At 31.8% G+C, this 14,882-nt stretch overlaps 2 protein-coding genes across 4 annotated transcripts in view; both read left to right on the top strand.

Moving 5' to 3' along the window:
• LOC147067419 (apolipophorins-like) overlaps positions 1-5,517 on the top strand; it is a 95,219-nt gene extending 89,702 nt beyond the window's left edge. For both annotated transcript variants that reach the window (XM_085953943.1, XM_085953942.1), the window contains exons 56-61: positions 305-457; positions 1,001-1,119; positions 1,598-1,703; positions 3,725-3,822; positions 4,623-4,823; positions 5,284-5,517. In XM_085953943.1, the coding sequence (XP_085810069.1) occupies positions 305-457; positions 1,001-1,119; positions 1,598-1,703; positions 3,725-3,822; positions 4,623-4,823; positions 5,284-5,289 (683 nt within the window). In that variant the 3' untranslated portion in view covers positions 5,290-5,517. The remainder of the gene's footprint in view (positions 1-304; positions 458-1,000; positions 1,120-1,597; positions 1,704-3,724; positions 3,823-4,622; positions 4,824-5,283) is intronic.
• A 4,054-nt stretch (positions 5,518-9,571) lies between these two features.
• Positions 9,572-14,882, top strand: part of LOC147067418 (apolipophorins-like) — a 98,536-nt gene continuing 93,225 nt past the window's right edge. For both annotated transcript variants that reach the window (XM_085953941.1, XM_085953940.1), the window contains exons 1-3: positions 9,572-9,761; positions 13,312-13,335; positions 14,661-14,860. In XM_085953941.1, coding sequence (XP_085810067.1) covers positions 9,665-9,761; positions 13,312-13,335; positions 14,661-14,860 — 321 coding nt within the window. In that variant the 5' untranslated portion in view covers positions 9,572-9,664. The remainder of the gene's footprint in view (positions 9,762-13,311; positions 13,336-14,660; positions 14,861-14,882) is intronic.

The raw sequence follows: 14,882 nt of genomic DNA, 5'->3' as shown, positions 1-14,882 counted from the left end.
AACAAAGAGGTACATATTGCTTTTTCATTAAAATCTCGATTTCGCGAAAATGGTTGTTTCACCCTTGGTACGAAACACCGACGATGGTTGTCATATACACTTGTATGAAAAAACCGCATAAGTATGAAGATAGTGCTATTACAACTGAATGGGCTCTATATTATCGTTATGTTTTTAAAATCATATCTGCTGTAGTATCAGAGAAGTGAAAAAAAAAATTATCGAAGAACAGTACTTATGTAATATTTTCTTAATTTACATAAAACGCTAGCTAAATAATAATTTCATGTCATATTTTTTTCAGCAAATATGGTAGGAAATAAGATGACATTCGATGACAAAGAACGAAGCAGTGATTTTGCCCGCTACAAAATGCCCTACTACACTAATGTTTCTAAGGTTGATGAATTCATGGAAGTTAGTCTTTCTGTGCTTCACTACGTGAACCAATTCCTTGGTTAGTATGCTGGTTGAATTAAAGTACCTACATAACTTGATAAAGGCTGGTTTAAAAAATATTTATAGTCACGTACTTAGTGTCAATACAATTTATTTACGGTGATTTCATAGAAAAAAATTCATTAATGTTGATAAATATGGTGCTAAGAATTGAACGAATACAAGTGCACTGGTGACCAAGTTGAGTAAATGACTTAAAAAACTACATTTCTACATAACAGTTTTCAACATTCTGTTAATGACGACTCATGCAAACTAAAATATTAAACTTATATACAGTTACTATGAAAATGATAATATTTTTGCTTTACTGTAGAATTTATAGAGGTAGCGCCTTTACCTAGTGTTTGGGAGAGCCTAGAGTTCAATAATTGAATAAAACATTCATATTCTTTTTTTAATCAATCCCAATTTTATAAATATGAATGGGTTGAGCGAATAATCAATAACCAATCCTCACAAAAAGTCTGTTAAGATACCTCCCACATTAATTTGATGTATTGATAGCAAGATAACTGATATAATTTAATTTATTTGACAGGCTATGATGATATGTTCCTGGCATACTGGAGATTGAGAGAATTGCAACTGAGACCAAACGCAACTAAAACCCTCATCCTCGTTCACCCGCGACCGTGTCCCACTGGACTGATTCCAATAGTAATTATTCCTTAAATTAATTCAAATAAATAAGGCAAAACAAAGTACATAATTATATATGACTGTCTTTATTTACTACAAAGATTTTAGCTTAGTTTATATAATTACGATTGGGAGACTGCGTTGGTTAGATAATGTGTATCATAAAAACGACAATGAGCCGTCAAAGAGAGTAAATAATAATGTTGAGCAATCCGATAAGGCGCAGAAGAAGAGACAGGTCCAAAGTTCGATAACTGCCGGGGTACCGAATTAGAAAGAGCCCACTTTAGAGATAGTTGGGGAGAATTGTTGTAGGAAGTCAGGACCCATCCCAGGTTGTTGCATTCCTGATGATGATGATATAAAAGATACATTTGTATGATATATTTTTTTGTTAATTCTATAGCTAACAATGCTGCCAAGTTACAAAAAGGTTGTTATTCACCATGATAATGAAAATGAAAAATCACATTTAATGTTTTTGTTAATTTTTCAGTTGACGAACTATTATGATCAATATTCCATGAAGGAAGAAGGGGCGGTTGCTCATTTGATTTCTTATATGCCTGAATCAAATCTCGACAATTACCCGGATGTTGTCGGTATGAATATAATATTTTTTTAAAGCATAAAACTCTTCAAAAATCTCTTAATCCGTGAGGCAAAGTGGGTTATTCAAAAATCACCAATTTTTAATGTTATTATTATCATCCACCATTTGTTTATTTAGCAATGTATTTTTATGCATTTTAAATGAGTTAATTCTGGCTTTCGGCTTCACCGAAAAGTGAACAATTTTCGGAAAACTCTGTATGAGATAATAATATTGTGTAGGTACCTAGAGTGAATTAATTATTACAATTTGGAAATGATAAGACATATGAGAGATATATGTCTATATAGGTATACACAGGGCCTTTTAGGGACGCTGTAAAGTCCGGGGCAACAGGTCTTTTTAAGTTCGCCCTACTAAATGAAAATTGTGGGGAAGGAAAAATATCAAAAGTTTGTTTTGATTTATGGTATTTAATATTATTTATTTCATTGCAAAAGTATATCGCGTTTAAATGATAGAAAATACAGTTTTTATTTCATTTGTCAGTATTATTTTGTTAGTAAATTTTATTTGACTGATTGTTTACCATCGAATGTTTTCAATCCTTTTAGACTAAATGATTATTCTCATTCTGCTACACTAAAGCACCGGCTAGACACTCATGTTTTACCACAAGCTTACCTGTGCAAACCGGTTTGTATCGGGAAGCCCGTGTCTATGGACGGGAAAACTGTTGCACAAACCAAAAAATGCTGTAAAACGTTCCGTATTTTTATACCGCGCAGGCAAGTCACTGCTGTCTTGCCGGCGCATAACAGGCAAGGTCAAAAAAATTCGCGCTTTAGAAGTTATACTTCTTTGGCGTAACAAAACAAAAACAAAACTTGTGATAAACTACATTCATTGACTATCTCTTAATTAGGTATCTTGTTAAATTACACACTCAAGAAAAACCGCTATTTACCGCTTATTGGAACGCCGTTGGTTTATTTCTATACACTTTAACTTATATTACTAAATTATATAATGGTTTCTCGTTGTTTTTATTTTTAAAGTACTAAATATCAATCTGACATTTAATCGTTTGTTTACGTAAGGAATTGCAAATGGCCGACAATAATAAATTCGCTGCCTAGGCAACGGAACATTTCTAAACTTTAATATTATACTGTATAATCGTCACGATTGCAGTATCAAACTGTGGCGTAAAGGTAGTGCGTTCGGCTGATAAACGAGCAATCGGTGGTTCGAATCCAATCGAGTGCATTTTTTTTCGTGTGAAAAAATAAATTATGTGTTACATGTCACACACCAAAAATACACACTGATCCGATTTCCCAAACGCGCCAAAAGAAGTATAACTTCAAAAAAATATATATGTTTATACAAACCTCAACTTTGTTGAGGTCCATATATGATCCTATTATGACCAGACATGGTCAAAAAAATAAATGAATTCAGAATTTGGATACGCACAAATTTCACTAACACGTATCTCAATACATACTTTATAATATAATAGATTTAAGCAATTCAAAAAAACCGTATCTCAATAAAAGACTTTTATAAATATTATAAACTCAGAATACTGAACTCCGACAGATGATTATATTATGTACTGGAGTTCTTTCTCGTAAGTCAAGATATGTGTTTACTGCAGTAATATTATGGAATGATTCACAGTATAGTTGCAACGCATTCTCGTATCTTCGACAATATGACTGATCGGCCGAAAGTGTAGTGCGATATATTGAAGAAACATAAGATTTTTTCATGAAAACATGTGTAACCATACTAAATGGATATTTCATAGAAGAAAATTTATTTCTGAATTTGAAACTGACAGAATAAAGTTGTTATCTGTCTCTCCTGAAAAGTTGTGTTTTTTGTGATACGTGTTTGTAGAAAATTAACGACGGTATGTACCTTTGCCAAAGATTATATATTTTTTCTAATAGAGTTGAAAAATAAGAGTTGGTAATTAAAATTATGATGCCTTTGGTAGCTGCTTCTTCTGGCCTCACTCTGATAAGTCTTGGGTATACAAACATATTTTTGTAATTACAGGTTTCAATGATGATAAAGTATACAGCATTGGGAAGGAACCCACTTTACGAGAGAAGATTCATTATTCTGATGATGAGTGTGCCAAATTTTCCTTGGGTGTAAGTATTGTATTAAGTATTGTTGTTTTAATTTAATAAAACGCAATTTTTTTTTTGTGGTACTTATTCCACTTTTAATCAATAAATTAGGACCGGTTTCGTCCGCCTCCGAGGGACATTTTCAACTGAATACATTTTTTTTATAAAACAATATTTATCAAACAAAATCCAAAGCGATAGAAATAATATAACAATATGTACCTACATAAATTATCCGTCCAATAATACCTTCCCAATAACAAATTAATTTAAAATTAATGAGGTTGGACATTAATATTTCATACTACATTAGGGGCACTAAACAAATTATTTTAAAATATTAACAAAACACAAAATATGAAACAATCAACACTTACAATAACATTAATATCAACAAATATTTATGATTAGACTTAGTACTTTGGATAGAATCTTGGGTCTGACACACACATATTGTGTTCAATGTGTGTTTGGAGTCCGAGTATAAACCTAATAGATTGAGCATATCATTAACATCTATTTTTCGTAAAAACAAAAACCTTCCACTCTGTGGAGGCCCAAAATATGATCTTCTTAGGATCGGAAAAAGGATGTTTGAAACGAGCCTAAGAACTGAGATTGTACTGGACATCGTTATAATTTCTAAGGAAATCCTGGGATTTGTAGTGACCACAACGTATAATGTATTTATTTTACTTGAATTAATTCAGTATTCTTTTATGGATCTTCTACATATCAACAAAGCAATAATTCAGCAAATATTGATTGTAGTTCTTTTATTATCAATGTAAAGTTATAAGCATTTCTTTGTAATTTTGCAGACGTATGGCAACATTTATCCGACTAAATCATTCTCTAAGATGGATGCTATGCAAAAGGAGAAATACCTTGGCATGGCGGCAAAGACCATCGCCGACTCCATAACTAATTATTCGTATGAGAAAGAGTGCTCTTGTAAATTAGGATTTATGGATCTGTTCCCTCAGGTCACTTGTGAAACGGTCTCAAGGATGAAAATCACCGTAAGTTCTGACATAATTATATTGAATTTCATATAATAATAATATCTTTCATGTTAAGCAGGAATATCATTCCCGTTGCCACCACTGTAAACGTGATAGATATGAGCTTTAGTTTCATAGAGGATGGAGGCTATAATATACATTGTAGCCTCCATCCTCTATGAAGTCAGGCTAGAGCTCAAACATTTTATCTTAAACCTCATTGCTCCTAGTAATTACATCCGGTGGCGGCTGGTCTTACATCATACATGTGCACTGCACTGCTTGCATTTTTTTGAAACATCGATTTTATACTTAAGTAGTAAGTAATAGTATAGTGACTAGTTGAATATATTCTTCAATAATTTTGATAATGAAACTCTACAGAAGGCTTCATTTCGCAGAAGAAGGGTTCCTTCAACATCTTTGGATTTGATAACTCTGCTGTTAATATATTATTTAATACACATTTTTTTTTCAGGTATGATAACTTACACATCATAGAAGACATACAGGTAGATTTGAATCATTAGAAGAATTAAATTATTAATAATGAAATCCATTTATGATTTAAGCTACCTACTTACCTTATAATGATTGTGGTTTGTTATTTTTGGTTATGAATAAAATATGAGATTAAATAAATACTGTTTATTATTTTTGACATAAATTCTCTCAGTTGTTAACATTAAATAAATAAAATTATTTTACTCTTAAATATTTCAATCCCTGAGAAATCATCCTAAGCAACTAAAAGATAATGTCTCTAAAATAAATAATAATTGAGGTGCTTATGATTGAACTATAATACATGTGCACTGATAGACCAAGCTGTATGAATCAACTTCAAAGTTAAATATGCAATCGGACCAATCAAAGAACTTTGGTGGAAGAACAGCTTAAATCACCTTAAGTTGTTTTTCAGTACCTGTCGTATTTAGCAAGATTCATAACCTGACTACTTGCCTTCAAAAAATATGTCTGTACCTACCTATATAGTCAATATAGAGCTCGCTATATTCATTTAAGTTGAGACACCTCACAAGTGGTTCTTCGTAAACATTCTATGGTAAACATGTATTATCCTGCAGTTGGCAAGATTGCATGCATGAATCAAAAAAGTTTGGAAGTTTCTGAATTTTCATGCGACAGTAGGATTATTTCGATCTGCACCTGTGCAGTAGAACGATAGTGGCAAACCTGCCGGCAAAAAAACGAACTACGAGCAAATTTTCATGTTGACCGATTTTCACTACCTGTCAAATAGTACGCTTACTCTTGAATCTCAGATACTGTCCTGTCATTGATAGTTTGACAAATATTTTTTTTTCCATAAACAGACTTCATAATATAATACCAAGAAGCCGTAGTAGATTTAGTAGAAAGGCTAGTAATTATAAATGATGATTCAGAGAGTGATCATATTATCCCCAAACTGAAACAATCTCAGATGTATCTCATAGTGACAATATCGTGTTCAAAAATCTTGGAGTGTACAGAAAATTGGAATTAGAGAGAATTAAAGAAGAAGATAAATTCTGGTGTATCATAATACAACAACTACTGGTAAAAAAGTTAGTGGAAAGTCTTTTGTCTGGATCAAAAAGTGCTGTCCAAAACAATGCTCAGATAAAATTGGATGCATATTTCAAAATGAGTTTTTTGATAATTTTTGTAGCATTGGTAATAAAAATGTCCATGATACTGCCCTTTTAGGAATTATTGATAAAACAGCATTATTAGAGAGCTGTAATAATATAAAATCTATAAAAAATAGACAACATTCTTCGAAAACAAATAAATATTTTTCATTGTCACTTCCCTCCATTTTCGAAAGTGGTTAGCACGCTGTCACTTTGTATGGATTTTTGTCTGGATTTAGGACTTGGAGGTGGACAAATAACACACCGGAATTGTGGTGGAAACGGCGAGTTTTATTTAATGTTAATATATACTAATGGTTACATTTTTTTCACAGTTACAATTTCTTTTATACGTAGCGCGGTTAACGATGTTTACTGTCTGGCCGGTCTGGCTGTCTGCCGCGTACTGACGCGCCAAAAAAAACGCGAAGGAAAGAAGCGACACAATGCGGCGTTGCCAATATGAAATTTTTAAACGACCGCAATTTACATCATTGCCGGTTTTATTATTATTTATTTTCGTAATCAACCCTTACTATTTGTCGATTTGGTACCGATTTGGGCCTCTCCAGATTCACAGAGACATCCCCAAATGGGGACCATTTGGGAATGTAAGATCATCTTATAAATTGAATGAATTTGTGGAGGTTTTCTTTTAATTTCATTAAAAATAATCCTTTAAAACAGTTATTGAAATAATTTAACACCATTCTACACGTCATAGTCTACCATTCTTTCCACTTTTTATTAAAAAACTACTTTTTAAAAAAAGTATTCTGCGGGATAGAATAACAATAGACATTGGGTCATTTTCAAGGCTATAACTTTTTTACTAGCATAAGAAAAGATTTTTTGTTCATAACTCGAATAGCTGGATAATGGAAAAATATTATATCAAAAGCACAAATAATATGTAAACTATACTAGCAATAAAATGTTTCGAAATGTTTAACATAGAATATCTCATAATAAGCTTTAGAAGGTCGAGTGGTTCTTCCATTAAAGTCCTCATTATTGTAAATATTACATAATAATATGTTTTCAACAATCGTTACATGAGGTCCTAATCTCAGACAATCTTGGCATTTGTCAGAGAGCCGGAAGGAATTCATCATTGTGACCAATCTTTCCTCATCCCGAAGCTATATGACAAAAATGATCTACGCACTACAGGTTTTACATGACAAGATGCACGGGATGTGGTTCTGGATCGAGGGAAAAAATACGACCTTCTGTTTACCTTATTTGATAACGTTTAATAAGAAAAGGAGTAAGTAATTGTTGGTTTGAAGGTTTCTAGTTTTAACCAAACGGACATTGATATTATTATTATTAGGTACCTAGTATTGATACAGTAATTAATAATGTCAGGTGAATGACTAACAACCATTCCTCGAAGGGTGTCAATATAATCTTCATGCCATATGCTCCGCTTATGAGTGAACGTTCTTTTCATTTTTATTTCTGAACAAAATGTTTTATTGGTTTTAGTATTGCTGTAAGATTATATAATTTAGATACTCGGAGAGAATATGGCAATTTACTTTTTTTTATAATAATAATCTTTTAGTCAATTATTTTATATGCGCAGAATTTTCAAAAGTAATTTGACTGAAATGATAGGCAGATTTCACCTTCAACCTTTTTATCAAATTTTGCTCTTGAAATTTAACACCTAAAGTGCCCATATAAAAACATCTTTTTAATAATTACAAACATTACAAGTCTTCTTGAAATATGACATTGGTTGAATAATACATATTATATGGCTATCATTATTCATATTATCTCTTCATGTTATTATTTTTATAATTGAAATAATATAATTAATGGTTTTATAAAGCTTTCTCATAATGGATGAATTGAAAATAGTGCAAAATTGGCTTATGTATATACTTACTTTAAAGCAATGGCCTACAATTGACAACAATCTGCTTGTGTAATAACCCTAAATTAAAATTTCTCATGAATTCATGAGATCTTCACAGATCAATCTCGAATTATTGAGAATCAACTATTCTTGAAAATCAGATTTCTTGAATGTTGATAATAGACAAACTTTTCATAATTTTAATTGCCTATTGATGCTTTACATGAGGTTTATGAAATGAAATAATAAAACTTGGTTTAAGTTTAACAGGGCGGTATTACTAAGATATGAAAATGATAACCCAATATTTTCTCCATTTCTATGATATCAGCATACATAATTAATAATAAAATGTCAACATCTTTAAAATTATGAAAATGACTTTGTTGATGTAGGATTCTAAGGCATTCGCACAATCTCATATACGTGGCTGTATTTTTGCTGTTCTTTCATGTCATCTGTTTGTAAAAATGTGCTGCGGGTATACCTTTAGTATTAATTATTTAGCTATTGCATCCAATGTTTGCATCAAATTTTGCATGTGCATAGTTTGTTAAAGTAATAACGACTCCATATTAATGTACGAACACTTTGAATATAGGTACGTTTTTGAAAACGGTTGTATGCACTGAACCTATTTATGAGATTTCGGGTGTGTATAGTTTGTATACTTAACCAATATATGGAAAAACAACATTAAAATATGATTTGTTAAAATGCTGATGTTGTCAAACCTCATAATATGCGGTGTTGAAACCTGGACTCGCTGATAATTCGATAGGAAAAGGATCGACATGTTCGAGATTTAGTGCTGGTGGAGGATGCTCCGCTTCATGGACGGCCAGATGTACAAATGTTTCTATACTGCAAGAGCTTGGAATCAAAGAACATCTCTCGGCCACCTCCAAAAGATGCATTCTCCAAGTAAGTAAAAATATCAGCGCAGGATCACTTCAGATAGAAAGAGATTCTTGGCAACGCCTGTAATTTTAGTGATCACTACTCTCAGTAATGAAGAGAGTTGATAAAAGCAATAACAACTCCATAACAATGTATACTTTGAATATGGGTACGTTTTACATACTTACCCGATTACTGCAATATCAGATCCAAATAATATAAGTAGTATATAAAGTAAGTTTATAAAGAATATTAAATTAAAAAGTCTTCAGTATTGAAATAGTTGAATCATAACTAATTTATTCCTCTCCTGTGAACATAATACTTATAAGGATACGTTTTGTTGATTACAATTCAGTACGCAGTGGTTGTTCACACGCAGTACTTTAATCTCTTACAACACCCTCTGGAGCATTGGTGAGAAGCAACAGTAATATTTAATTGCCACGATGGCAGAATATACTCGGCCAAAGATGGTCAATTTATTATTTCTCTTTAGTTTGGTGTTTTTGTTCCTGGATGTCAATGCTAACACTAATGCTAATGGTGAGTGATATCATTTTGATTACCCTTGAACAATCATGCATTGCAATTTTCTAATTAACATCAATAAACAAAAGATACGGATAGATTCTTAGACAATGGCTTCAAACTTTTATTATAGTAGGTACCTACCCATTATTTTTATAATGCGTAAAAGGTATTTTCTTCTTACTTCATTCCATTTGATTTCTACTCCCACTCAATTGAATACATGACAAATACATTTTCTCCTATATAATTTACCTACCTCAAAATAATGTTCTCTCCAATATCTTGATGAGAGCATGAGACATGAGAGCCAGTCTATGTTAAGTCAAAAAAGAATATTTTTGAAAGATAAATTTTGTAAATCTCTTATCTCTCAAAATATTAATATTTGAAATTTCAAAACAATCAGACTCTTCAACATTTATGCACTTATAACTTTATGGTTGTAAGCTAAAAAGTGGCAACAACGCATTGTGGATGGAGCTGAACGATCTAAAGTATTAAGTAGAAATAAAAATATACTTTTTTAAATTTATCATCTGCACACTACACTTCGTCAGTCATACTTATTTATTTCCGTTGAATTAAGAATACATATTACTGATTGTGTTGGATAGTTTTTTTAAAATTCATTAAGCCCTGCCTAAACCAAACCATAATCGATAAAAAATATTTTTCCATCTTTAAAATATCTAAAATCGTATGTTTAATTTTAGATATTTTATTGATAAACAAATATTTTTTGACTATTACCAACTATGGCTTGGATAGGCAGGGTTTCATTGAATTTTAAAAACTAACAGACACTATCTACGCATTGTAGACTTAGTTCAATAAAAACAAATAAGTTTGACTGACAAAGTTTAATATGCACATTTATGTCGGACATTAAGAACCTTTCTCTACCCTTTGCCACTGATCTACATAGTGTCAGGTACCTATCGAATAATGAAAAAGTATTTTCTTTACACATACCCTATAACAGAAAAAATGTTACCATATTCACTCGTATGCAACGCATGTGCTTTCATAAAGTGGAGGATACCTATATTATTTACACACATGACGAGAATTAACAAGTCTAAAGTTTGTGAACAATATGTCGTACATTTTTTTTATGCTTTACTGACCAACTCAATGAATGAAACGACAAAAAATCAAGTTAATGCATTAAGCACAATGTCTTCCGATAATCTTGAAATATTGTGTTTTTTACCTACATGTAGATTTACATAAATTAATCTATGAAGAATTTTATAAATTCAAATAAAAAATAATTACTAATTCTCTCATTTTCTAATATGCAGTGGCGTCCCTGGACAAGGTGGATCCCTTAAGCAGATTTATTATGCTAAGTTTTAGTCTCAAATTGCATGCAAATTAGTTAGGTACCTACGTAGCTATTTTGTTATTCTTAATTAAGTACATATATCTTCAACAGACAAATCCATCAAATATAACAAAGCATGCCGACGGCACTCAATATTGGATGCATAACATATTCGAACACGTGTTTAAGATTGCCCCATATTAGCATTTCCACGAAACAAACTCTCAAACAGGGTACCTTAGATACTTGGAGGTTACACGAGATATACGTTTGGAGGCCCCCTTGTGAAAATTTTGCCTATGCATTATACGTTGAGTATTACAAGATAAAAATAGTAAATGTTACTGGGAATAATTCCTATTTTTTTGCTTCCATTATTCTTTTAAGTAAGATGTCAGTACTTTCAATGAAGTGACCTTGTGTGAAGCTGGGGTATTTCAGCTAAGTTAGAGTATATGCTTCATAACTTTACACTCCAGCTCTAGGATGAAAATGATGTAATATATTCTAAAAATATTTTTTTTTACATCATATTATTATCTATTTATTTAATTATTACTACATATTACATAATACAAGTGAATATCATTTGATCTAATTTTATGGGAGGTAATTCAGGTCAAGTAAAAAGTGCAAAACAAGTTATATAACTATATACTCTAGTTACTAATATTATGTAAAAAACAACTCGCAGACCAAAAGGTCAAATGTTTCTATTTTTAGATGTATATTAAAAGTATATCATAAAGACTTGTATATGTGTTAAGAATGTCACCATTTCAAAAAGATTTTTTCTATTGGTTATAATATATTTTCTCAGAAAGTGTTTTTCAAAATTATGTATGTTCAATGTCACCATGATTACAAGAGATGGCAGTATATTTGTACATTAATAATTATGATAATTGAAAATAGTACAGCGTGTATACATGCTCATTTTCTATGGCCAGCCTTGTATGCATGGATTTGTAGAGCTCGTAAACGCCCTTTTGGAATACATCTGGTTTATTTATAACAGAACTATGCCAGGATTGATCCAAGATTTTTGTTATAACATACTTGCACTTGCTAATAATTGTATTTTTTAGTTGATACATAGCTATTTTGGTTAAGACACCATTAATTATCAAGACTACATTAAATAATCCGTAACGAAGTTGAATGTCTTTGAACGGATACTGAGTAGGGTTTTTGGAGCCGTATGCTAGAAAGATGGCACATGATGTATAATGTACAACCACGAAATATGCGTTGTGCAATCAATGATCGCCATGTTGTTTCATATGAGAAAGTGGGGCGACATTCGTTGTGTATGCCATATATTAAAAATGGAAGAAACCCAACCACCCAAGAGACTGTAGATCATGAAGTTGGGAATAAGACAATAAGAAGTGGGTTGGCTGCTTGGCGAGACTAAGATTTTACAAATAGTTGGGTATCAAAAGTTACTTTAAACCATGTGAAAATCATTGATAAAGTAAAGTTGACTATTGGTGTCATAACTCATATATTTCAGTGTATAATGTGAGTTCTGTTACCAAGGCCTTTCTAACCAATCAGGGGGCTTTATTTCTTATAGTGCGCTGTGTGTCTGCAGCCTTATGAGTATTATATATATATCTTTAAAAAATAGTGTGAATCGAGTTCAATACTTTTCTTCGAATTAGAAAAAACAATGCTCTGGTGGTTTTTTTCCGATTATCTCAATACTCGGTTTTTGGAATATGTGAGTTATGACTCTAGGCGACTCATATATTGATAAAAAGGACCAAAAATTTTAATTATAGGGAAAAGTTGTAAGGTAATTGATTGAAGAAGTCATTGCTCAGCATTGCATTTCCCTTTATGTTTAGAGGTACCTATTTCAAAAATGCGTTTACACTTAGGTACTGTAACTATAGGGTGGGAGGAAGCTTTGTAACGGATTTTATTTTTGGCGGCATTGCTGTGTAGGCCAAGCCGCTGGCTGTGGTCATCTTATTGCGGAGACAATCTTTCAACGCTTTCTCCTATTTTTAAAATATTCGAAGATCCAATATTTCTGCAGGGAGGGGACATCTCTGTTTTACGATTAAGATTATTATTTTAAATTTAGTGGGTGGGATATTGTGATTTTTATGACTTTTAGACATTTCGTAGGATTTTTGATGGGGAATTAGGACATTTTACAGGGAAATGTAGATTTGGTGTTGGTACCTATATTATTATTACATTTTTTTTTTGTTTTGTTCACAGAATGCTCTGCCGGATGCAAAGGAGGTAAGAATTTTTAAGCAGATACGACACTTAATTTCAAATATTATTTAATGGTATAAATCAGTGGTGGATAACTCGCAACCCACCGAATAAATGGAATATTATGTGGAAACTTTTTCTACTGTCCGACAAGAAGACCTAGGCAATAACCGGAAGTCGCTGGAGTCAAAGTGCGATTAATTAAATTGGCGGGGCTTATTAGTTCACAGTTCTACATGTGGACAACTCGTGTATAACCGGAAGTCGTTGCAGTTGAAGTGCGGTTAAAAACAGGAGGGGATTATTAGTTCACAGTTTTAACACGTTGACAAGAAGATCTTGTTCGACAGTACAAGACGTATACTATTGTCAAATAAATGAAAGTTACATAATGGTTGGTTGTACTTTTATCATAAAAGATTAAGAACCAAATATTTTCTAAAGTCACACACGTCCTGTCTTATAAGATATAAATATTTTTTTACAATTTAGTGAGATATATTTTATTGTTCGTCTATTGTCAATTTATTTATTTGAGGTTTATAATTGAGGACATTTCGAAAATAATTGAAGAAGCAGTTTATAAAAGAATCCTCTACACGGTTCAGTCAAACCATTACGAAGATGATTTAATTTTGATTTAAAATAATTCATTGACAAAAATAATTGTTCGCAGTCATAGTTTTACCCAAATATGGTCAAAATAACGGTAGGTCACGGTTTTATTGAATTAAACATATCTTGTAATGAGTTACCTACATTCACATTATGCAATTATATCACACTTTTACTGATCTACAAATTGTCGCATAATCTTTTTTAACAGCGATAAAACAAGCCAGTTGTGCCGGCAGATAAAGTACATTTTTAAAATTTAATTGATTTTAGATAAGTATAACTAACTCTTACATTTGCATAAAAATTGGAACTTTCCCGCGTGTCACACAAACATAGTGCAGTGCAACGCATCATAGGTTCTCCATCCCTGTCTTAAACCAAGTTTTCAGTGAAATGTACATGTGAATTGTACATGTCATGCTTCTATCTGTCAATCATGACTTTTAGAGTTTATTGTGCCTAGAGTGTTATTTGTATTACCCTCACTATAGCTACATTGGATGAAAGATTTGGCATGTTGTAATCATAACTTTATTACAATTTCTTCTTTACTCAAAGTATTCATAGACATTCTTAGGTACCCTATATTAAATAAATAATGAATAATTAATTCCTACAATATTGTCTTATAGTTTTTTAATAAATTTAGGAAAAATGAATCACTTGAATTTATGGGAAATGATATTATGTATTTATTTAAATTATAATAGGTAAACAATTTGTTTTTACAGGAACTGATCCAAAGGAAGGTTTCTTGAAAGGTCACATCTACACATACTCATTAGAGGGCTTTGTCAATGTTTTCTTGACTGGTGCTGATAAACAAGAGACGGGAGCACTCATATCTGCCCAAGCAACAGTTTACGCTTTAGGGAACTGCACTCATCTTCTGAAGGTCACATCTGTTCAGTTTACAGGACCTGATGGAAAGGTATGGATATTGTGAAGCTAAG

This window comes from Rhyacophila brunnea, unplaced genomic scaffold, assembly GCF_057557595.1.
Source record: "Rhyacophila brunnea isolate RB1 unplaced genomic scaffold, BYU_Rbru_1.0 scaffold_4, whole genome shotgun sequence".
NCBI lineage: Eukaryota > Metazoa > Arthropoda > Insecta > Trichoptera > Rhyacophilidae > Rhyacophila > Rhyacophila brunnea.
Note: the sequence above shows the minus strand (reverse complement) of the source record. Positions and strands in the feature narration are given on the sequence as shown.